General features: G+C 40.6%; 1 protein-coding gene across 1 annotated transcript in view; it reads left to right on the forward strand.

Moving 5' to 3' along the window:
• Window positions 1-23,168: 23,168 nt before the first annotated feature.
• The window catches only part of drd2a (dopamine receptor D2a), a gene marked incomplete at its 3' end in the record, with an annotated part of 29,312 nt that continues 26,722 nt past the window's right edge, over window positions 23,169-25,758 (forward strand). Inside the window, exon 1 of the mRNA XM_079246119.1 lies at window positions 23,169-23,462. Within this exon, the coding sequence (XP_079102245.1) occupies window positions 23,184-23,462 (279 nt within the window). The 5' untranslated portion in view covers window positions 23,169-23,183. The remainder of the gene's footprint in view (window positions 23,463-25,758) is intronic.

The raw sequence follows: 25,758 nt of genomic DNA on the forward strand, positions 1-25,758 counted from the left end.
TGACCAGAACGTTTCATATTAAACTGGTTTTTTTTTTTATTATTTTGTTCACAAAATATCCCACAGAATAATGTTCTGGAGAAAACTGCTTGAAAAGAAGCAGTCTTTTTCCATGCAGCCTTGCTATGCTCACTATTCTTGTTCAGCATCCAGATGATGGTGAAGTCACAACGTGTTCTGTCAGTCAGTCTGAGAGAGGACTTCCATTGACAGATGTAACCCTTCTGTGTCTTTTTGCCTATTACACAGTTTCCTCAGAGGATGATCCCAGTTATCAATCGTTTCTGGAAAGAGTGATCATTTTTGTATTCAAAATGCACTTCTTTTAATGTTGATATGATGGATCATTTTTTCAACAAAACAATCCGTGTTAAATTCTTTTGTTTGATTAGGCTCTCTTGTACATGTACAAATATTTACAATTAGTTTAGTCAGTCATTGGTTTATTTCTCTGAGAGCATAACAGTGATAATAATTTTTCTACTAATTTGAATAGAAAAGGTCATTTACAGAATATCATATTAAAAAGGTCCTGTCTTCCATTTTTTTTAAAAAAATGTTAACTATTTTTGCTCCTAAGTCAGATATGCTAAATTAAACTAAATACACCTTCATGGATGCTACTAGAAAAATTGTCCATAATGATAAGTGCAGAGAGAAAGGCAGCATAATTGCAATGGCAAAGATAATGACACAGTAATTGCTGCTGTGAATGAGCAGGTTTATTTTGAGCCCAGTAAAAGTCATAGCAGCTATCGCCTACACAGCCACCACATAGACAGTGGCTTCCAGTTTGCAACAGTTGGCTTCAACGATTGATCACCAAGAAACAGAAGCTATTTCTTTTAAGAGAAGGAATTTACAAGATTGTCATTGACTTTGCCAACACAAGTCATTCTGACCTGGGAACTAAGAGGGTTGTGGATATAATTAGGATATAGCCTATCTCAGGGTAAAATCTAACACAGTATTGACAGAGCTATATCAGTTTGAGGTTAGCCTTCGTCTTTCTACAGGTTGATACTGGAAAATAAGAACATATCCAATGATATGTGTGTGTGTGTGTATGTGTGTGTGTTATTTGTTAATAACCTGTTATTAACAAACATGACTTCAGAAAGTCTATTTCCTTGAAAATCATCCACGGACAAGATATATGATTTACTATGCGTATTATGGGGTTTTAACTAGTGTCTGTGTGGAAAGGTAATCTTTCAGTCAAGAATATAAATTCTAAACAATTCCAAGCAAAAACCTGTTTGCTCTAACACCAAACTGTTGATTAAAGTAGGACCACAGAGATGAACCACAGAATATGGCATGGTTTAATAACCGGGCTAAAGCTCAGGAGGAAGAGCAGTTGGCTTGCAACTGGAAAGTTGAGAGAGCGATTCCAGGCTTCCCCTGACTATGTGGGCAAGACACTGAACCCCAAGTTGCCCCCCGATGTGCCTGTCAGACTATGAGTGTGTCGCTTTGGATAAAAGCGTCTGCTAAGTGATAGAATAGAATAAACGCACAACAGCATTGTTAGCGGATGATTAGATGAGGAAGGGCTTTGGGCAGCAACAAAGAGCCTGGTTTTTAGGTTTCCTCTGCCTGTATATATATGTACACACACAGACTCTACTAGTCAAATGTGTGGACACACCTTCCCATTAAATCCAATGGGAAAGTGTGTCCAAACTTTTGATTGGTACTGTATACACACACCAAAATAACAATTCAGGATGTACCTTAATTTGATGAATTTAATGGTTCTTTTTGGTAAAGTAAGGGAGCAAAATTCAAACCATAAAACTGCTTTTATTTGGTGTAAACAGGACAGTAAACAAAAACAAGAAAACAAAGAAATGGCATTAAAAGGGATATTTCTCCTCAAACTCATGAAACAGAAAAAAAAATAGTACCAGAATCTCTGCACATGAAGCAGGGAGTGAATGATGTTTCAATAGAAAAAATAAAGATAATTGACAGATACTTGTATAAATATTAATTTAATTTACATTGCAATGTTTTATTTTAAGCAAAACTTTTTTATGTAATCTGTGAAAGATAAAGTAGCATGTAATTAGTTGCAAGACTTATTCAAATATGAAAGGACCACACATTTTCAGATCAAGCCCGTTCCAAAGTAAAAAAAAAAAACTAACCATTTTACATGTTTTATTTCCTTTCTATGTACTTCACTAGAGGACAGAGTAACACAGCTCAACAGACTGCTCTCGTCTTACGGTGTGTTCAGAACAAATGCTCGACGCTGGTCACTAAACTGCAACTTTTGTGTCCGACGCCCAAAACGCTCCTGATGCTCCTGCCGTGTCTGCCCCTTGTCTGGAGCGAGCGGCAAACGCGGCGGAAAAGAGAGGGGGAAAGGCGGAGCTTTTTTTCCGGTCAGTCTGAATGATGGCGGTGCAGTAGAGCGATGGCATGGTTTTATTTAATAAATAAAGCTAGAGAACGTTGTCATAGGGCAGTGATAGTCACTGTTAATGCAACAACAGCCGCACTCAGCAGAGAGCCGCCACCCCCCAACAAAGTGTTGCTAGGCAACGTATCCTGTTACGTTGCCAAATCAGTAACATTCAGCTTTTTAGCAAGGGAAGGTTATCCTAAATATTGCACGGAGTAATGGCATCTCAGCCCCTTGCCGCGCCTCCACATAGACTTTACATGGAAACCTGCCGCTCTTGACGCTCAGAACGCGTTTGGTCTGAACACACCGTTATCCACTTCTTTTTTCCATTTGCAAATTTCACTGGGAAGTGTTCCCAAAGAGCAAATTTTTACAATGGATACTAAAGCTTTGGGTTTTATTTAAAACTGCTGCTAGCTGTAACATCTGCTAGCCAGAGGTATATGTACAGATCATGAGGTTAATGTAAAATGATTGTGGTTGAACTACTAGGATATGGTATTAATTAGATGTATTTCATATTAAAGGATAACATAAACCGTGTTCACTTGCACTGTAATTGCATAATTACGTTATTGTTTTTAAGCAATGTTTTGTAAGTGTTATTATCATATTACCTTTCCTGCTGTTATTTCAAACAATAATATAGACATTTTATCATGTAACAGTTTATGTCTTACGAGATACAGAGATTGTGGAACTGCCTAAAATGTTCTTAAAAATTTCATTTGAAATAAAAATGTCCTCTGTATTGCATGATTAAATTGAAAAAACAGTTACACTCCACATGGTATTCATGCCATGACTTTGTATAAGACAACTGTCCTCGCTTGTGCTTAGTTGCTCTTATTTCTCCATCTTGGGGGTTTAGCTAGTCGCTAACTGGTCAGCAAAGAAAAGTCTTGTCATTACTGTGGAAATCCAGTATAACCACATAATGCCTCCTGATCTCATAGATCAGTGCTAGGGTCGACTGGGAATAAGAAGATGCAGTTAGATTTGAGAGAGGGATTGTGGGTAAAAAAAAGAGGTCAGGCTATTTAAGGATTACATCCAGAAAATGTCAACTGCTCACAATTCAGGGGTCATTCAGTTGGCTACAGTGCCATTTAACCTATTTAATTATGACAGGTAGATACACTAGCTGCTGCTCTGTGATCCACCTGTTTAATAATGCAAAAGCTCTAATAAAGATTTACAAAGGAATTCATACAGTTTGTAATTTTTCTGCAGTCCTGAATAAATGTTGGTCTTTATGGAAAATGGATACACAGTGAGTTAAATAGAGGAAACAAAAGACAGATAAAAATAACAAATGGATTCTCCAGTTTAACTCATGTCAAATGAATTTAAACCAGCTACCGTGTTCATCGAAGCTTATCTTAAAACATCACCTTGTTTGTATTATAGGTCTGTGAGAAATGAGCAGGCTTTAACCATTAATCCCTCATCCACAATTCAGACTGCATGTCACTGCACATTTTCACCTTTTTCTTCCTTAGGCTGCAAAATGGTGTTTTCAATTTGGAATAAAATAATGAATGCTACATCGAGGTGTGAAGCCTCAGCTTTAATTTGAGGACGCTTAACGGTATGGATGATAGAGTCCTTTCAACACATTGTGCTGAAATGGCAAGGATTCAGAAGTGGTGCAGCTCCTCGCTACAAAATGGCTTTCTGGGTAACTGTGTGCCTTTCCAGTATCCGTTGGTCCACATGGGAGCCCGCATGTGCCTCAAAGTTGATTGATAATTGAGAGCTGCCATTTAGGCTGAAGTGGACTCATTTGTCAGTATGAATAATGAAGTGGTTACCATGCAAGTTAGGATGAGAGATAAAAACAGTTATGTTCATTTGGAAAACCAAGTGCACACAAATCGACTAAATAGGAGATGAAACTGTGGAGCAGTCTTCTTTTAATGATAAATATTTGATGAGGAAACATATAGAACTACTTAATGGAGAGCACTCTTGACCTGCTGTGCATTCATTTTTTTCACCTCTGTACCCCTCAAATTGAAACACAGAAATATCTCAGTACAAATGTTACTTGTGCCTTATCTCACCTGCATCTTAACACTGGAACCGCCAAGCGGGTCATTTTTACCTCCTTGGCTCTTCAACCACTTATATCACTGTTAAAATAAAATCCCTATTTCTCCAAATTCATCACTTTTCCTGAAACGGGTCCAGTGAACTTATAGTGTATTTTGGTGAGTGTGTGATCACAACAAAAAGAAACCTGAGCATAAATATCTAGAACCGCCAACGGGGTCATGTCTACCGCCTAAAAAAATGCATTGTTTTCATCTGTCAGATGTTTCTCGCGCCACGCCCATTCGCGCCACTCCCGGTTGCTTCGTAATGCACGTGAGTTTGACAGCTGTCAAAGATTGAGTTAAGAGGGTTTTATGATCGCTGTATTTGAGAAATGGATAAATACAAGAGATATATGAATTCCAAAGAAGCTTGGTTATTATTTCAAGAACTGAGTGACGGAGAACTAGCTCTGGATGACGGTGGAGGAATCAGTAGCTGGAGAAAGTGATGATCCATTTCTTTTACCTGATAACAAGTCATTTAGTGAGGATGAGGAGCTGATCACAAATCGCCACATCACACGTCGTGTTTGTATGCGAGTGAATGAAAAATAAATTGAAGAGCAGCGTTTATTTATCTCACGGTAAAATTAATTAGAATATTGAAATATGTTATTTTGTTGTTTAATATATGTTTTTTAATGTTTAGCTAGTTTTTTTTAAAGTTTTAAAGTAAACTTCAAAGCATCTTTGCGTTATTTGCGCTGTTGCAGCAGGGGGTGGTAAAAATGACCCTTCTCGGCGGTTCGAGGAGTATTGGAATGTTGGCGGTTCTAGTGTTAAATAGCATCTTCTGAGGAAGTTCAAATGTTGAACTTACTAAGGGGACGCAGGAATATTTTGTATTAATTTATCACTTATGATGCAACCACAATTCCAAAAGTGTAAGGATGTTGTGTAAAACTGAAATAAAAACAGAAAAATCCAAATCAGTGTCATTCTTAATAGAATATAATAAACATGTCAGGTGTTGGAATGGAGGCATTTTCCTATTTTAATGGAAAATACTAGCATACTTTGAAACACCTCTAAAAGGGTGATGTTTACCGTGGTGTACTATCCCTTCTTCTCTTAACAACTGCTCTAAACATGGATGAAGTGAGGAGTCCAGTTGCTTGAGATTTAGGAAAGGAATGTTGTCCCATTGTGGCCTGATGCAGAAGTCTAGCTGCTTCAAGTTCTGGACCCTTGTTGTCAGATTTTTTGTTTTATACTGCGCGCTTGAGCAATTTGCAGCCGAGTGTGAAGTGGCTGGGATGAAAATCTGCACCTCCAAATCTGAGACCATGGCCCTCGGCCGGAATAGGGTGGATTGCCCTCTCTGGGTCAGGAGTCAGGTCCTGCCTCAAGTGGAGGAGTTTAAATATCTCAAGGTCTTGTTCATGAGTGAGGGTAGGATGGAACATGAGATTGACAGGCGGATCGGTACGGCGTCTTCAGTAATGCGGACTCTGCACCGATCTGTTGTGGTGAAGAAGGAGCTGAGCCAGAAGGCAAAGCTCTCAATTTACCAGTCGATCTACGTTCCTCCCCTCACCTATGGTCATGAGCTTTGGGTCATGACTGAAAGAACGAGATCTCGCATACAGGCGGCTGAAATGAGTTTCCTCCGCAGGGTGGCCGGGCTCTCCCTTAGAGATAGAGTGGGATGCTCGGTGATCCAGGAGGTGCTCAGAGTAGAGCCGCTGCTCCTCCACATCGAGAGGAACCAGTTGAGGTGGATCAGGCATCTGGTCAGGATGCCTCCCTAGTGAGGTGTTCCAGGCACGTCCCTCAGGGAGGAGACCCCAGGGAAGACCCAGGACATGCTGGAGGGACTATATCTCTTGGCTGGCCTGGGGACACCTCGGGATTCCCCCTACAGGGTTGGCAAATGTGGCTGGGGAGAGGGAAGTCTGGGCTTCCCTGCTTTGGCTGCTTCGGCTGCGATCAATCCATGATAAGAGGCAGAAAATAGATTGATGGATGAATAATGCTCCAAATGTTCCCTATAGGGCAGAGGTGTCCAGCTCCGGTCCTCGAGGGCCAGAATCCTGCAGGTTTTCTATGTATCCCTGCTCAGACACACCTGATTCAAATTAACTAGTAGTAGAGCTTAATCAGTTGTGCACGTCATTGGCTGTTTGATCCATTTAGTGGAAGCTAGATGTGTTGGAACAGGAATACATGGGAAACCTGCAGGACAGCGGCCCTCGAGGACCGACTTTGGACACCCCTGCTATAGGGTTAAAGGTTTGAACTGCAGGCAGCCCAGTTCAGCACCCAGATGCTTCTCTTGCAAAGCCATGCTGTTGTGATGGATGCAGCATGTAGTTTAGCATTGTTTTGTTGAAATCTTCTTCAGGGCCTTCCCTGAAAGAGACACTGTCTGGACGGGAGCAGACGTTGCTCTAAAAGCTCCCCGTACTTTTTAGCATTGATAGAGCCTTCAATCTGATCAAGCCTGTTGTCTGATAAACTGGATGGTTCTTCTCCTCTTTAGTCTGCAGGACACAGTGTCAGTGGTTTGTAAGAAAAAAAAAACCATTCCATATTTTGATAATTTTGGCTACAATATAATAGTTTTCCACTTTGCCATAAATGAGCTTTGGCAGAAAAGACTGGTGTTTCTGGATCGTGATAACACATGTCTTCTTTGAATTATAGAACTTTAACCTGCATTTATGGAATTCACTGTTAACTATGTTCACAGACAGTCACTTCTGGAAATGAATCAAACATGTTTTTAATGTACTGCTGCCCTGAGGGCCCAATGATCATGAGCATCCACTTTTGACCTGCAGGCTTTCACAGAATCCTCCTGATTCTCAGATGGAAATTTTGCATTTAGGGACATTTTTTTTCCCCCATTTTAAACATAGTTTATTACAGACTAGTAACATATATCCTCTACCTGCCTTTACATCTCAGAGACTCTGCCTCTGAAACAGTGCCATTACACCCAGTAATGTTACTGAGCTGTTGCCAATTAACCTGAAATTTTCAGAGGCTCCTCTGGTGTTTTTTTTTTTTAAATTATAATTATTATTATTTATTTTAATTGCTTTTCTAGTCTTTTGTTGCTCCTGTTCCGAGTTTTTTTTTTAGATGTGTTGCTGCTATTGAATTAGAAATCTGCTAATATTTTCCACAAAACAGTAAAATGTCTCAGTTTTAATATCTGATGCGTTGCCTATGTTTTATTTGAGGAAAATACAGGTTTATGGGATTTTCAAATCTTTGCATGCTGTGTTTTTTATCTACATTTTGTGCAGTTTTTGGCAACTTGGTTGGTAAAAACTGAGTTTAAAATTTGTAGAAAAAAAATGTCAATCTTTCTGTTAAAACAAACATAAAACCAGAAAACCCAATTTTCATCAGAAGACTGAAACATCATGTTGTGAAAGTAATTTGTTTATGCAATTTCAGATAGCTAACAAACTGCTTTGATTTTTTTTTTCTTTTAGTCCTCAGCTATGTGACGATACTGCTATGATTGACTGTTCATCCACGCATGTTCAGAGTATTCGACAGGGTTTTCTAATTCTCTGATGAGGAAACATTGAATCCCGTTTTCTTTCCTCACCAGCCAGCCCTATTCAAGGGTGCCACATTTGCAACCTGCACAAAATGACAAAACACAATCATTAATCTGCCATTTTCCAGGCTCAACAGAATAATAAAGTTGCACAGTTATAAACTTACATAAAAAGCAAATGCTGTAAAACTCAACATGAAAAGCAGCACTTGTATATGTTAATAGTGCCACAACAGTAAGTTTAGCAGTTTTGATAGATGGTTGGTACTTTATGAACTTACAAATAAGTAAACTACATCAGACATACACAGTGTGTAAAATCAGCCTCCTTGATACATTTGGTGTTAAAATTGATGTTTAATCTGACCTGTGTAACTTAAAGGAAACCATTGAAGCTAAATAATATACAGCACTATCAGCTTTGCTCTCCTATTCAAAGAGAGAAAGGACATTAAAAAAATCTGTTGCAGCTTTCACAGCAAAGGTATTATGGACTTATCCAGGTTTCACAATCCATTAGAGACCATGTAACTAAATGTTTAATCACAAACTTCACTTCACAGACAGCATTATATATGTTCTCTAAAACCAGACTAAAGGCCAGGGAAAGTATACATTTAGTTAAACAACATTAAAAGCAACTTGTAGATTTTTTAATCATTTGTATTCCTTTGACTCTGCATTGGAATAAAGATTTATGTATTGATGGATGGATGGATGGATGGATGGATGAATGGATGGATGGATTGCTGAACTTGTATGTACTGTGCTTTGGGTAGACCCTCAGTGGGACTGAAACATTTTATATGAAGGCAGTTCTCATCATCTCAGAGCAAAAATGAAAGGAAAAAGGATAACACCAATTATTTTTATTTATCAATGAAAAATACTGTTGCACCAAAGTCCAAGATCTTTCTGTGTATTTATCTGTCCAAAAGTTTTTTTCTGTTTGAAAGACCATTGTAGTGTATAATGGTAAAAAAAAAAACAAAAAAAAAAAAATGTCTCTATAGAGGCAAGGCAAGTTTATTTGTATTGTACATTTCATGTACAAGACAAGTATATTACAGTTCTTTCCTGTGGCTGTCTCAAACAATGTTAGGAATGTCTGCAGCCAAGCTCATCCTCTTCTAGACCAGACACACAGACACTATTTTTATACAGTGTCACGGTCGGCTCAGGGACCAGAGCAAACAAAGACATGAGGGAATTCATATAAAAAAAAATCCTTTATTTCCCAACTGAACCAACATAGGTCTCAATCAAATCAAATAAGACAACACAATGAATACCAGCCCCTAATGGACCATGATCACCCAAGAAAGCGTGGTCTTTTTATGATGTATGGAGATCCGGAGCAGCTGTCACCTATTTGCCATCACCATCAAGACCTGCAACACAAAATCAAATATAATCAACACATCAAATGATCAAAAACACCCACAAAGACCCACGAGGACTTGACCACATACAGTATTAGGTGTAAAGATACAAAGCCTATCTGTGTATATTTATATTTGGAGTCATTTATTAACCTGGGCTCAGAGGAATGTAACTATATCACATTTTCGAGTAAAATCTTTTTGTCAGTGAAGTATGACTTCAGTCATTTCTTGTGTCTCCATTTATTTTGTGGCTGTCTGACACAGCTTTCAAATGGAAACGTTTTAAACAGTTATTTTGTGTTATTATCAAGTTAGATACTACAAAGTGTCCTGTGCAGAACTTGGGAGGGTTCACCTGCTAAGGTGGTTTCCTCATAGTCTGGAATACATATCAGAGAAGCATACCCTTGATTAATGTGTGTATAGCACAGAAAACTGCAAATGACCCCAAACTGCTGACTGCTCATGAGATTGCTTGGAATACATCTGACTGTAAAGCCACTCGTAGTTTTTGTGTATTTTATTGCATATTAATTGCATATTACTCCAGTGCTTATCTTGTATGACTAAAGTTTGAGGGTATTCCATTTGAAATCCAGATTAAATGTATGAAACTACTTGTAGTACAGTGCAGACAGTGCAGTTTTTTTCTAATAATCTTTTTGCAAGTAAGATTGTAATGTTTTTTTTTAAAAAGCATGTATTGTAGTATTGAGTTAATAGCATCCAGCATCTTCTCCCAAAATGGCTTGATAATTAGCATGTAAAGTTTAACTCTGAACATACTACAGTTCAATATTTTTCTATTTATTTATATATTTTATTTTTTTTATTTTACAAATGGCACTGCACAACCTCACATCATGACACAACCAAAAAAAAAAGCAAAAAGCACATCTTAGTGCACCACCATGTTATCATTGTGACCTCTCAATATCAAAAACATATAAAAAAGTAGATATTTTCATTAACTGTTTTCTGTCTTTGTGTTATGCCTTTTTGATAAAGGCAGTCCAAACAGACAGACAAGGCTGCCGTTTGCTATTCTAAGCATGCCAAAGCAACAAAATACAGGGAAAAACAAAACAAAGCAAAAAAGAAAAAAAGGGATTCATAGTTATATGCTGTTGGAAAAAAACATATTAAAACTATAAAAATTTAGACGAAGTTATTATCAATAAACTTTTAATAGAAAGCCATAAATCATATTACATTAAAAAACATTAAAATCTAATTCGTCCCACTGTAGTCCAGTTCATTTTAATCCAATTCAGGATCATTGTATTCTCATAATGCCACTTCATAAAAAAATAAAATACCTGATAAAAATCAAAATATTTCACTGAATTTTTTTATCTTTATAAAAGTAAAGCTATATAAATTACGCTCCTAATGGTTCCCAGTGTGGCTGTTCCTGTAGCATATCGCCATCCTGTAAATTGGCTGATCTACCTTATGTCCTCTAAATGTTTGTTGAGCATCTGCTTCAACAACCATACAGATCATTCAGGGTGTCCAATACGTATGCTAAGTTGTGCTTAAACGTGCTGTTTCAGTGTATAAAACTAAACGGTAAAAAAAGCCTCTGCTGACTGCTGCTCTGTAGGTAATGGACAGAAGAGACTACATACATCAAATAATCTGTATATTTTAATATTCAGAGTAATAAAACTAAGTGCTGTATATAAAACAGTGTTTTGCAACATTTTCATTTTAACTTTGTCAAATAATGTCTTAGTTTAAACCCCTTGGATTTTATTGATGCAGAGCAGCAGCTTGCTTGTTTGTAAATAATGTGGTAGTAATGGTCATCAATGTACCTCTTCTGCCATTAATTATTGCTGTCACACCATTATCAAACAATGAAAAAAAATCAATGATAGAACTTTTGTTATTTTTTATCCAAGGTCAAGGAGATGGTCCATTTTACTGACTTAATTGGCTTTATTAAATGCTGTGAGACTTTAATTCCTATATGGATATTAATTGTACAACTTTTACATAAAAACCTCTACACAACATCTAGAGGCCTTCATGAAGTTTCATTAACCTATACATTTGTATCTTTGTTGGTGTGCAAAGTTAAATCTTAAGTGAAACAGGATGAGTGCACACCAAGCTATGTTTACCTTCCTAATAGGTTTAGCTTTGCTTTTCACTTTACTCGTAGTGGCAGCAATGATATCCAGCATATTAGTTCGAAATGCCTGAAATGTCCTGCAGTAAAATGGAAATCACACTGTATCCTTTATAATAACTTATCTAAATGGTGCAACAATTTCCACATTATTTCATCAGCAGTACTCTGCTTGATTCCCTTTGTATCTTTGTTTTCAGATTTGGTTCATTTTTTTCTGGCTACCAAGTTTGTTTTCCATGTATAAAAAAAACAGCCTTTGGGCTATTTCAGCTTCTAACTGTGAAGTTAAAGTTTCTACTAGCAGGCTGGCTGTGTTAATATTATTAGTTTATTTGTAAGAGTTTTTCTTACCAACACTTTATTGACTGTTGCTGTTATTTACACTCCAAAGGACACAGAGGAGCTTGTGAGCTGAGAGGATAATAATATAGAGGATTGCAATACATCTGACGGGTGTCTGGTGTTGCTTGCTGGGTCCTGAAACAGACAGGATAAAAAGAGAAGACGAATTTCAGTCAAACAAGAAGAAGCAGTGAAAAGCCCGTAATTGCTGCTGCACAACAAAATATTAAGCATCATAATAGATGACAAGACTAAGTGTTGTGTCATTGCTTGCTTTGTTTTCTCCGCATTCTTTAAAAATCACAAAGTGGTTGTGATCGCTAAAGGAAAAAAAAACAACAAAGAACAGCAAAGAAGGTGTGATTTAAAGGCAGGAAATATTGCCTGCAAAAAAAAAAAAAAAATTAATTAAAAAAAAATGGAGACGCTGGTATTGATCAGTAACACAATAAAGCCCCTACAAATCTTGAAAGACCAGTTTTGTGCTCAGTAAGATTAAATCTTCTAATTATTGAAACTCTGTCAGGATTGTGTTATTAAACTGTTATATTAATAGTATTTAGAGTGATACAGAAAGAGTGGTGTTTGTCTATGAGAAAAATGTATTTCAAAGGATAAAAGAGTTAAAAAGAAAGAAACAATACATTTTGGAGTAGTGATACACTTAACAGTGAAGCAATAATTTGCAGCAGTAACTTGTGCTTTACTACATCTGTAAATGTATGTGCAAACTTTGTTTAATATAATACAAGTGAGCACATTTTTTGGGATCTTGAGTGTTGCATCAGTACAGCAAACCTTACCAAGATGTCTAAATATTCCATTTTTACCACTAATTTAGAAGGAAGTATTGTCTTCCTACCCTACAGCTGCACTGTATTATGGTCAAGGGCATTCCCTGAGGTACAGCGTTGCTCTGCTTTTTCCTCTCATACCAATGCAACAATGTGTATTCGTACATGTGCAGTCCGTTTCCCTACATAAAATCATATAAGTAAAATGGTATGGCATTTTTATTGTACCTCATTCTTAAGTGAAAATAGAGCTATTCTACTAGCTAAACATATTTTTCTGCGCTCTGAATGGCTCTCTTTTTATTTAAGAATGAGGCACAAAAAAATGTTATAAAATGGAGAATGGCATGCTACCTTTTAAATTACATTGCATTCACAGAGAATTTGTAAATTGATTCTTCACTTTCAAAGTTGGTCGATGTGTTCACTAGAGGAACAACCCTGGTAAAGTAGCTTAAACAATTTTCACGTCTTCCTTTTGAGGAAAAACGTCAACACACTCTCCTAGTTGGGATAACATGTTAAATTAAATAGTCTGGGGGTTGCTACTTGATAATTTAGCTAGCTTTTCAAGTTTTTCAGTTGATCTTGTGTTGGATTAAACAGGCACTCACCTGCTATTATATTTAATTAATCATTTGTTTGTCAGGTGCAATTTGTGACTGCCTGCCTACCAAACCCTAGAACTCACAGCATATGCCTGGTTTTGGGGTCCTCCCTTTAGTGGAAGAAGTTGTAAGTTGTGAGCATATTTCAGCTGTTGCATTGAAAAGTTTCTGTTCACTTTTGTTTGCCATAATATACAGATAGTAAACCTTTTCGATTAAAGTGTTAAAGAGAAAGAGCCATGCAAAAAGCTTTGGAAATGTTGTGGTCAGCCTGGTCGCAGATCAACAAGTTCAAGAAATATAAAGTCAGGGCTTCTTGAATTGATGCTTTAATAGAAACTGTCATGATGGCTTTGTGACTCAAAGAAGATACTTAATCCATAAGGGTACTGACAATTTTGCTCTATATCTCGTTGACAACATGGTGTATTATTTGTTTTGGACTTTAAGATGAATTAAGTATTGAACCCATTTGTACACCGTTCAGTTTTTACACCTCAGTAAGGGCTCCCATGGTCAGAAGAGAGACAGTTTTTTTGGCCTAAAAGTTGGCTGTTTGAAACACAGACACAGTTCTGTTGCTCCTTCTTAGCCTGAATATGGGCCTTGGAAAAAGTATGTTTCCTTACCTCCTCTCTCAAGGTTGAAAGAAGTTCTACTTCCATGGCCAAACACTTGAATTTCAAATGTCCATCCATTCTCTTGAGAGTGGAACACCTTGCTCCTTGTTGATCCCAGGGGAGTTCACACTGCTACAAACAAGACATCCTGTGAAGCATAAACTAACTATGTAACCACTGTATTTACCACTGCAGGAGTATGGTCCATTTTCCCCACATACAGTCCATCCAAAGGGACAAACCCACACATGCACCCACATAAACACACAATATTTCTCAGTGCCCACAGAAGTTACTCAAACAATCTATTTGAACTTACCAATATTTTTTGTTTTCTTTTTTTGTTGTTTGTTTGTTTTTGGGTCCCAACAAGGGTTTCATAGACTTGAAATATTTATTATTGTTTAATAGTCCACAGGTTTCACCAGGCAGTATTAAGATCTAAAGAAACAACAAAAGCGACTGAATTAAAAGTGTTTAAACATACTCAGGGAAACAATGACAATTTATTCATACTGATTTTATTTAGACCCCTATGATGACGACCAACCTGGGCATGAATGTTCCCTTGCCCGGACGCGGGTTACCGGGACCCCCCTCTGGAGCCAGGCCTGGAGGCGGGGTACGAGAGCGAGCGTCTGGTGGCCGGGCCTTCGCCCATGGGGCCCGGTCGGGCTCAGCCCGAAAGGGTTACGTGGGCCCCGCCTCCCGTGGGCTCACCATCTGCGGGAGGAGCCGTAGGGGTCGGGTGCAATGTGAGCTGGGCCGCAGCAAGGGGCGGGGAACCTGGTGGTCCGATCCCCGGCTGCAGAAGCTGGCTCTAGGGACGTGGAACGTCACCTCTCTGGTGGGGAGGGAGCCTGAGCTTGTGCGCGAGGTTGAGCGGTTCCGACTAGATATAGTTGGACTCACCTCGACGCATGGCTTGGGCTCTGGAACCAGTACCCTCGAGAGGGGCTGGACCTTCTTCCACTCTGGAGTTGCTCATGGTGAGAGGCGCCGAGCAGGTGTGGGCATTCTCATCAGCCCCCAGCTTGGTGCCTGCACGTTGGGGTTTACCCCGGTGGATGAAAGGGTAGTTTCCCTCCGCCTCCGGGTGGGGGGACGGGTCCTGACTGTTGTCTGTGCTTATGCACCGAACAGCAGTTCAGAGTACCCACCCTTTCTGGGGTCCTTGGAGGGAGTGCTGGAGGATGCTCCTTCTGGGGACTCCATTGTTCTGCTGGGGGACTTCAATGCTCACGTGGGCAATGACAGTGAGACCTGGAGGGGAGTGATTGGGAGGCATGGTCCCCCCCCTCTGAACCCAAATGGTGTTTTGTTATTGGACTTCTGTGCTCGTCATGGATTGTCTATAACGAACACCATGTTCCAGCATAAGAGTGTCCATATGTACACCTGGCATCAGGATTCCCTGGGCCGCAGTTCAATGATCGACTTTGTAGTCGTATCGTCGGACCTGCGGCCACATGCCTCGGACACTCGGGTGAAGAGGGGGGCGGAGCTGTCAACTGATCACCACCTGGTGGTGAGTTGGCTCAGATGGTGGGGGAGGAAGCCGGTCAGAGCTGGCAGGCCCAAACGTGTTGTGAGGGTCTGCTGGGAACGTCTGGCTAAGTCCCCTGTCAGAGCGAGCTTCAACTCCCACCTTCAGCAGAGCTTCGAACATGTCCCGGGTGAGGCGGGGGACATTGAGTCCGAATGGGCTGTGTTCCGTGCCTCTATTGCTGAGGCGGCCAGCCGGAGCTGTGGCTGCAAGGTCGTTGGTGCCTGTCGTGGCGGTAATCCCAGGACTCGTTGGTGGACACCAGCAGTGAGGGATGCCGTCAAGCTGAAGAAGGAGTCCTATCGGGCCTTCTTGGCCTGTGGGACTCTGGAGGCAGCTGATGGGTACCGGTGGGCTAAGCGGCATGCGGCTTCGGCCGTTGCCGAGGCAAAAACTCGGGCATGGGAGGAGTTCGGCGAGGCCATGGAGAAAGACTTCCGGACGGCTTCGAGGAGATTCTGGTCCACCATCCGGCGGCTCAGGGGGGGGAAGCAGTGCTCCATCAACACTGTGTACAGTGGAGATGGGGTGCTGCTGACCTCAACTCGGGACGTTGTGGGTCGGTGGAGGGAATACTTCGAAGACCTCCTCAATCCTACCAGCATGTCTTCCCATGAGGGAGCAGAGCTGGTGGACTCAGAGGTGGACTCTCCTATCTCTGGGGCTGAAGTCGCTGAGGTGGTCAAAAAGCTCCTTGGCGGCAAGGCCCCGGGGGTGGATGAGATCCGCCCGGAGTTCCTTAAGGCTCTGGATGCTATGGGGCTGTCCTGGCTGACACGCCTCTGCAGCATCGCGTGGACATCGGGGGCAGTACCGCTGGATTGGCAGACTGGGGTGGTGGTCCCCCTTTTTAAGAAGGGGGACCGGAGGGTGTGTTCCAATTACAGGGGAATCACACTCCTCAGCCTCCCTGGTAAGGTCTATTCAGGGGTCCTGGAGAGGAGGGTCCGCCGGATAGTCGAATCCCGGATTGAGGAGGAGCAGTGTGGTTTTCGTCCTGGTCGCGGAACAGTGGACCAGCTCTATACCCTCTCTGGGGTCCTGGGGGGGCATGGGAGTTTGCCCAACCAGTCTACATGTGCTTTGTGGACCTGGAGAAGGCATTCGACCGTGTCCCCCGGGGGCTCCTGTGGGGGGTACTCCGGGAGTATGGGGTACCGGACCCCCTTGTACGAGCTGTCCGGTCCCTGTACGACAGGTGTCAGAGCTTGGTCCGCATTGCCGGTAGTAAGTCGGATTCGTTTCCGGTGAGGGTTGGACTCCGCCAAGGCTGCCCTTTATCACCGATTCTGTTCATAACTTATATGGACAGAATTTCTAGGCGCAGCCGAGGGGTTGAGGGGATCCAACTTGGTGGCCTCAGGATTGGGTCCCTGCTTTTTGCGGATGACGTGGTCCTGTTGGCTTCATCTGGTCGTGATCTCCAGCTCTCGCTTGAGCGATTCGCGGCCGAGTGTGAAGCGGCTGGGATGAGAATCAGCACCTCAAAATCTGAGACCATGGTCCTCAGCCGGAATAGGGTGGATTGCCCTCTCCGGGTTGGGGGTCAGGTCCTGCCTCAAGTGGAGGAGTTTAAATATCTCGGGGTCTTGTTCACGAGTGAGGGAAGGATGGAGCGTGAGATCGACAGACGGATCGGTGCGGCGTCTGCAGTAATGCGGGCTCTGCGACGGTCTGTCGTGGTGAAGAAGGAGCTGAGCCAGAAGGCGAAGCTCTCGATTTATCAGTCGATCTACGTTCCTACCCTCACCTATGGTCATGAGCTGTGGGTCGTCACCGAAAGAACGAGATCTTGTATACAGGCGGCTGAAATGAGTTTCCTCCGCAGGGTGGCCGGGCTCTCCCTTAGAGACAGGGTGAGGAGCTCAGTCATCCGGGAGGGGCTCAGAGTAGAGCCGCTGCTCCTTCGCATCGAGAGGAACCAGTTGAGGTGGCTCGGGCATCTGGTCAGGATGCCTCCTGGACGCCTCCCTGGTGAGGTGTTCCAGGCACGTCCCTCGGGGAGGAGACCCCGGGGAAGACCCAGGACACGCTGGAGGGATTACATCTCTCGGCTGGCCTGGGAACGCCTCGGGATCCCCCCCGCAGAGTTGGCAAATGTGGCTGGGGAGAGGGAAGTCTGGGCTTCCCTGCTTAGGCTGCTGCCCCCGCGACCCGACCCCGGATAAGCGGCAGAAGATGGATGGATGGATGGATGGATGATTTTATTTATTTTTCACCATATACAGTGATACACAATGTAACACATACACAGTGTAACCAATTACTGTATTTGGGAATGTCAAGCTCAGGCATGCTATAAACATCATTTGCAAGGTATAAAAATAAAAAAAGGGGACCCACTCACAGTTTTTGAATGATAAATGCTGTGCATCGCAGGGGTTTAGAAGTTGGTATACACAATGGTGACTGAACAATTAGTGGGTATACATTGTCCCCCAATTGTACCGTGGGCCATACGAATGACTACCGCAGCCAGACACAATGTGAAAAATAAAATAACGTCAAAATTGCAATGCAGCATGTTGTCGGATGAGGGCAAAGCTCTTCCAATTTTGAGGCCCTATGTTGCACATGCACAAGTCCTCTTTCTTATTTTAACCATTTCTACAGGTTACTGCAGTTTACAACTAAATCATCGAGTTTCAATCTAGCAGTGTGGTCTGTGACTGCAGATGCAGTTGCAGCAGCTTTAGTGAAAGAAAATTTCCTGTCTCGCACGATTTGTGTTATACCAAAGGAGGAAATTAATCTTAGCCTTTACTCCCAAATACTGATATCCTTTCATTTTAAAGAAGGGGGATTATTTTTTTCCTATCCTGGGCTTAGGTTTTCCTCAGTTATTTCTTAAAAGATTCAGAAATCTAATATACAGTCCTCTGTTTTGATCTAGTCAACAGGGCAACTGGCTGATATCGATGGATTTTGGTAATTTTTACAAAAGCAATTGTCCCTTTCACAGAACATTTGGCAAATTTGTCATTTCTTGTGTGGGTGCCTATCAAGGAGCAATCACAGAAAGATATTTTGACCTTGTCATGTAGCATAAATCACACCAAAAGCATTTTCATTGCTACTCAGACTTGTTTGACTACTTGGACCTCAAAGAAAATTGTTAAAACTTAAGAGTAAAAAAATTGCAAAACTCACACTATTTTGCAGAGGAAACACTCTTTGATGGCCTCGCTGCACCCTTTACAGGCAGATGGCTTCTGTAATAGTCAATCCTCAGGAACTGCTGTTGATGTTGGATTTTCAGCACTGTGTGTTCTCCCTGTGCTGGATGCTAAACGCCAGTATCTACTGGTAAAACCAGTATTTCCTAGCTTTACATGGTTGGAAAGATCCAAAAGTGCTTACTGTTGGTGTCACATTGGGAACGGAGGTTTTGAGGCAGTCTCAAACAACCGATCCATCATTGACAGGGTGGGGAGCTGCGTTTGAAGGGAAAACTGTAAATGGCACATGGTCCCAGAGGCCTTGCTTAGATAAATCACCTGGGGTTATTAACAGTGTTGCTAGCCCTGAAGCATTTTTCTGCCAAACCTGTGGAATTATCATGTATTGGTCAGGACAGACAACATAGTGGCAGAGCATATAAATCAACAGAGGAGCACTCACTTTGAGACTCTCCTCATGTTAGTCCACTGCCTGATAATGTGGAACAACAAGCGCCTACAGTTATTACATGCAGTGTGGATTCCCTGTGTTTTAAACTGTGATCTCCAGGGGGAGATCCTTTTTATGGGCAGTGTGGTCTCAACCCCTGAAGTGGTCCAGCAGGTGTGGAAGAGATTTGGTCAAGCATCAAAATACCTTTGCATGAACAAGAAAATGTGCATTTCCCATGTTTTTCGTTAACAAATGGGGTGGATATGCTGGCGCCTCCATGGCTGAACCCGCTACTACGTGTGTTTCCCTCACCTCACTCAGCCTGATAGTGTTAGGTTAACTTTTGTTTGGTGAAAGACACTTCCTTCAGGTACCTGTCACTGCAGTTTTTATGTCTTGATAGTCTTTCATTTCATATAGAAACTCAACTTGCATGAAACTGGAATTTATAGGATTAGACCACAATGGGTGCTTCCCATAGTAAGCTATCTCATTCACTTTTAAGAGAACCAACATTACAATGGTAACCTAATGTCTTTGATGAATGCAACTATACTGCTGAATTCTTGAACAAATGGGGAAACACCTCTTCTGTCTGTAGGGACATTGTCAAACACGGTTTTCTTTTCCTATCAAGTGTTCACTTCCCTGTGCTGCTCTACTCAGTCAGTCAATGATGGCTATGTAGAGTTGCATGTTTCAGTTCTGATTTTCTGATATTGTGATTTATTGTTACTCAAATCATAGAATATATGAAGCAAGGATTCCCAACGTTTTCACCCAGACAAGCAAAACTATAATCTAGTGGTTTTGCCAGATTACCATGTTGTCATATCTCATGTCTAATAATGTTACAACAAGTTATTTTAAGGTATCTGTTAAATAGTAAATAGTAAAGGTCTAGGCATATTGCCTTGAAGAATGCCACACCAGACTGATTTGAGAGTAAGAAGTCATGGATATGTGTCTGTGCAAAAAATTAAGTAATGTTGGTGAGTTGCGCACCAAAAATCTAAACACTCTCAACCACCATAGAAAAAAAATGCTGCAGGGACTTGGGGTTTGCTCAAATGTCATAGCATTAAATGGGAATTGCAGTCAGCAGGTATTGGCTTTGATGAAGATTCTATGCAGGCAAACACAATAAATCCATATACGGTCACTGACCCATTCCTCTGATTTGTCCGGCCGTTTATTGTCCACTCTTACCAAATACATTTCACTGATGACGCATTTTAAAGTGGCATGTATTCAAGGCATGTTGGAAAATGCTGAGATTTTTGTATGTAAGCAATCACCAGCTTTCAGGTCAGCAATGAGTACCATTGCAATATTGTAACTAAGGAGGCAGAATGGGCAAATAAATACGATTAGACAGCACAGGCCATCTACAGGGCACACACACACACACACACACACACACACACACACACACACGCACACACACACAGACTGGTGCCCCAGAGCAATGCATGCACATCCTAACGGGAACATGCTCAATGACTTCCTCTCCTTCCACTTCCACTAACTCTCATTTAATTCATCTTGTTTCTCCCTCTCTTCTAATACTTCCCTGCCCTCCTCTGGTAACTTTTCTCATGAATTTAAAAATACGAAACGGGGGGAAAGTATGGTTGCACAAATGTATACACACCAAGGTAGACATAAGGCCAGATAAGGCATATGAATGTGTTTAAATTGTGAGTAATCTCATCAGTGCTGTGACATTCAGATATACTGTGGATTAGATGTACCATACCCTATTAAAATTCCCAGTCTGTCCTTTTATAATGCCCCAATGAACAGAGATATCCAAGGACTTCAAAATAAAAATACCAGGTGCTCTGGTTATAGCTGCAAAGGGCAAAAAAGCAGCCACAAAAAAACCTTTATGAGGTCAATGGGTTGTAGCTCTACTGCTGAAGTCAATTTAAATTATCCTTATTACACACAAGAGAGTGTGTTCACATATCTCTAATTACAAAAACCTGATGAGAAAATGACTTTCAGTAATGATTCCATGAAGAAACCAAAGAAATAAAATATATTGGTTCACATTATAATGACCAGGGCTTCTCATATTGATTTGGGACTATTTTATACTCTACTTGCGTACAGTTTAAGGTGAGTAGATGTGTCTTTGTTGAGCTTAGCTTGTGGAAGAAGTTACATTCAGAGCAAAGTAGTAACCTAAAATCAAACAACAAAAGTCATTTCCAAGAAAACTTTTTTAAAGTAAGAACATCGTTTGGAGGTTTTAAAGATCATTTAAGCTGCAGAGGTAAAAACAAAAACCACAGCACAAGCAAGAGCTTTAAAGTCTGTTGAATCTGCGAGAGTAGCAAAGAAGGGAGTTATTATGATGAACAGAAGCGGGGACATAAATGAGCATTGATCATGACATGACATTAGATCTGTGTATTTTTTTTCACCTTATTATTTTTCTTAGAAGATGTTATGCAGCTCTATTAAACTCTCGTCAGCTTCATTGTATGACACCAACAAAGCTGAGAGCAGTATGGTATTTAGCACCAGATTTACTCAGAAACTGATGAATTGTGATCAAACAAAGAACACAAAGCATACCTCGAGACAAACAGAATTTTTATACAACCTCAAGAAAATTTGTGTCATGGAAACTTGAAATAAGGAATCAAAAGGGAATGACTGTTATTGTGGGGTTTTCTGTGATGACACATGATGATGAATTGTAGCCGGTTTCTGATGCAATCCCTGAACACAAAACAAACATCCTTTTCAAAGCCATATATATTTTTATTTTCAGATGAATTTGAGACGGAGTTGTGCGCATCACCTTGACAGAAGACATGTGGTCTAATGGGTTGTGTTTTTCTGGCATAATACTTCTAAATAGGTATTCTTAATGTGATCTGCCTGTCAAGAGAAGACAGCTCCACTGTTTACTTCCTCTAGTAGTGGGACTGTCATGTCTGTACATGAAATACATTGTAGTATCTTTACTTCTATTCCTACTATTTTGTTTCTTACTTCTTTAGCTACCCTTACTGTTGTTCATTTCAGTGTTTTATCTGTTCACCTTATAACAACTTTTTTCATTGTTACCTGGTATTTGTTTTTTTTGTGAGCAGGAAGAAGAAATGGAGGATACTTTTTCATTGTTGTTGACTTATTTGGAGTGTGTGGGATCTGCTGATGACTGGCTGTCTATCTTGCACACAGTTGTATCAAGAAATAGAACCATCTGACAGACTGATGTGATATGAGCAGTGAGTCAATATAAAGCAATCTGCTTCGATGTTAAGACTGCTGACTGGGGAAGTGAAAAAATATTGATTATGTCATTATCATGCTATGCTCTTCTGAGAAACCTTGTGTCTTGGCATTTTGGCACTCAAAAGAAGGATGCTTTGAAATGTAACAACCTCACAAAGAACATGTCAACCCATACAGGACAATGTGTGCTGCCTCAATGCAAAAAAAAAAAAAATGCCATGAGAAACAAGATAAAGAGCCCACATAGCAACCATGTCAGAGGCATCTCTTCAATGCTACATTCATACAGCAGCACAACAATGAACGGACCATAACAAGGAGAACAGGAATCTTGCTCGACAGTTTTTCCCTACAATCTGCGTTCAACATGATCCCGTCAGTCAAGGCATACTGAATCAGATCATGTAAATGAAAAAAAAAGAAAGTATGAACTCACCTTGGAAAACTGTGCTAAAGGCATACTGATTAAAAGCAACAAGGTGTCTGATTAATTTTTACTTCAGTTTGTTGGGGTTTTTTTCTCTTTCTTTGCAAAACTATGTATGACGTGAGATAAATAAAGGCTAATTCTGCCAAAAAGCAATTTCCCAGGTTTTTATGCTTATCTGCAAAGTAATTTAAAATAAAGATAAGCACATCATTGGGCACTGAGTTTTAACAGATAGACAAGCTGCTTCTGGTCAGCAATTACTGTAAGATTACAGATTATTCAAATGCATTATCCTTGTGTTATTTTTTAAAATATTCTTCTTTTGTTCACCAAGAATTTTCAAATTCAACATTAAAGTGCTGCCTTGTTCTTTTTTCTGTCTCGCAGGGCCCATTCCTGGCCTTCGTCACTCACAGCTAATGGATGTCTTTACCCCGTATGCCTACAACGACAGCTTCTACGATAACGGAACATGGAGCTTCAACGAAACAAAACAGGAGCAGAGGCACCCTTACAACTACTATGCCATGCTCCTCACCCTACTTATCTTTGTCATTGTCTTTGGAAATGTGTTGGTTTGTATGGCTGTTTCCAGAGAAAAGGCTCTACAGACCACCACCAACTACTTAATTGTCAGCCTGGCTGTCGCTGACCTTCTGGTCGCCACTCTGGTTATGCCCTGGGTTGTCTACTTAGAGGTAGGTTATAAAACATGGACAGTCACAAAGAAAGTGGTTCATTCCAGTGTATTTCAATGTATATAGCACAACAAGTCATGCTCAGCAAATTGTCCCTATCTTTATTATCATAAATATGTATATTATTTACAAAAGATCAGAGGGTCGGCTGTGAAAGCGTTTTTCAAAGACAAAGAGGAGCCCTCTGTTTGGCATGAAAGGTAAAGTTTGGCTTATAGCATTAACAGTATGTAAAATCTGATGCCAAGAAATTACTAATGAAAAATATCAATGCCAAGATGCCCACAGTGTCGGTATCTGCAGGTCACATGCTCAAGGTGAAACAAAGTTGAAGGCATGCGGGTTCACATCAGTCTAGTTAATAAAAGTTTTGCATTGGCTAAAGCTCTGCTACATAGCAGCTAACAAGACCAACGTGTCAAGGCGATCAGTTTTTATCAGGTCAGATGTGTGTGTTTCTTTCCAATTCCAGAAAACACCATCTGGAATTCAATCCAGTTCCTTCAAGAGCACACCCACTTGGGTCAAGCATTAAACAATCTCTATTTGACCAGATCAATAGCAAGACGGATGTGGGTTATCTCACAGAAAAACATATCTCTTCCTTTTTCCTCATCTCTTGGTCTTCTATTTCCCAGGCTTATTTCTGACCATTAGGCTGTATGCCAGACTGATGTAGAGAAAGGTCATTTAAGACAGAGGCTCTAATCCTTCTCCGTCCCTCAAGGAGTCATGATTATTATCACTCTGATCAGATTAACATGCATTCATAGAAAGTTATTCTGTAGGCCAATCTGTAAAGTTCCCGCGCCTGCACAGGAACTGCAGTCAGTTGGTTGCACAAGGTGCGCTGCGGTACATTTCCGAAGTGTCCCAAAAGTGCCGTCGCGCTCCACTCTTTTTTAAAGCTTACAGGTACACCAACAATAGCACGATGATGCGATTGGGTGTAGTGAGAACCCACCTTCCATCTTCACTGGAACCCCAGAGTTATATTCCTATTGATCTCTTCACTCCAAACGAGGCGGTGTTATCTGTCTATGGTGTCACAGAGTGTGGTATCAGCAGTTTGTATTTTTGGGTCCAGTGGGTTAGTGATAAGGACAGTATAGTGGATCAGCTTATTCACATGCATTTTTGGGAGGTAGTTGCCTTTGGACCTGTTCTGAAGGAGAAATAACGTCTTCATAGCATGGTTTGTTTGGCTTTTTTTAAATCAGGTGTTCATGTATTCAAAATACCTGCTCATTGGTGTCACCAGCTGATCTTAACAGGGCTTTAGCCCCAGATGTTTTTAGTATAGCCCAGAGTAGCCTAAAAATTGTAGCCTGATCTCTACTTTTAATGTTAACTCCCTCTAGTTAAGTACCTGTATCACCCATTCACTCCCTCACTCCTCCTTCACTCACTCAATGCTCCAGAGCTCAGAGCTCTACTACAAAGGTAGCTGGGCTAGAGGATGGAAATGTGTCTGATCAGCATTTATGTTTCTGAGTGTTAGGCTACATTACATTGCTACAGTAGCATCAGAAACACACAGCGGTCCCTTAAACAGGTCTGCTTTGTGCATTCACAGAATGGTAGAACAGCAAATTGGCAGATTAACTCATTTTGTAAAATTACTGGAATATAGTGGATAATAAAAACTAGTTGCAGCTCTTTATACGCTGAGAAGTGCAAAAGAAATCAAAATTTCAAAAATCACTTCAAAATTCAAGAACAAAAAATTGCATTTTGACAACCAATTTACAATTTAAAAAGATCCATTTTAGGAAACAAATATAAAATTTAAAAACAAATTTTTTCAGTAAACATTTTTAGAAAACAAATATACATTTTAGAAAAAAATGAAACAAAAATAAAAATTCCTATTGGAGGAAACAAATTTAAATTTCAGGAAATGCTAGTAAAACACTCTATACAATTAACAAAAGGCAGCTTTACACAGAAAGGGAAGGGCTTGAATACTGAAAGTGAATACTGAAACTGAAAGGGGACCTCATCTTGCAGATTAACATTTTGTAGTCCACCTACACGCTAAAAGTCAGCAGCAATCATTTAAAGATTAAAACACGAAAACTTGTTTATTCAAGATTTTCCTTCATTACTGAACAATGTTTTGCCCTTTTTGCGAATTCAACTTAAGACAACTTACACCTTTTTGCTTTTGCTCATATGGACGATCATTGGAACTTTTACGGAACACAGACCACATGGAAGAAACTGAATTTGTGGGAAACTACACTTCATTTCACCAGGTCCTGACAAAAATCTACTCTACGTAGTCTCGTCAAAT

The sequence above is a fragment of the Telmatherina bonti genome (genome assembly GCF_933228915.1).
Source record: "Telmatherina bonti genome assembly, chromosome: 9".
Lineage (NCBI taxonomy): Eukaryota > Metazoa > Chordata > Actinopteri > Atheriniformes > Telmatherinidae > Telmatherina > Telmatherina bonti.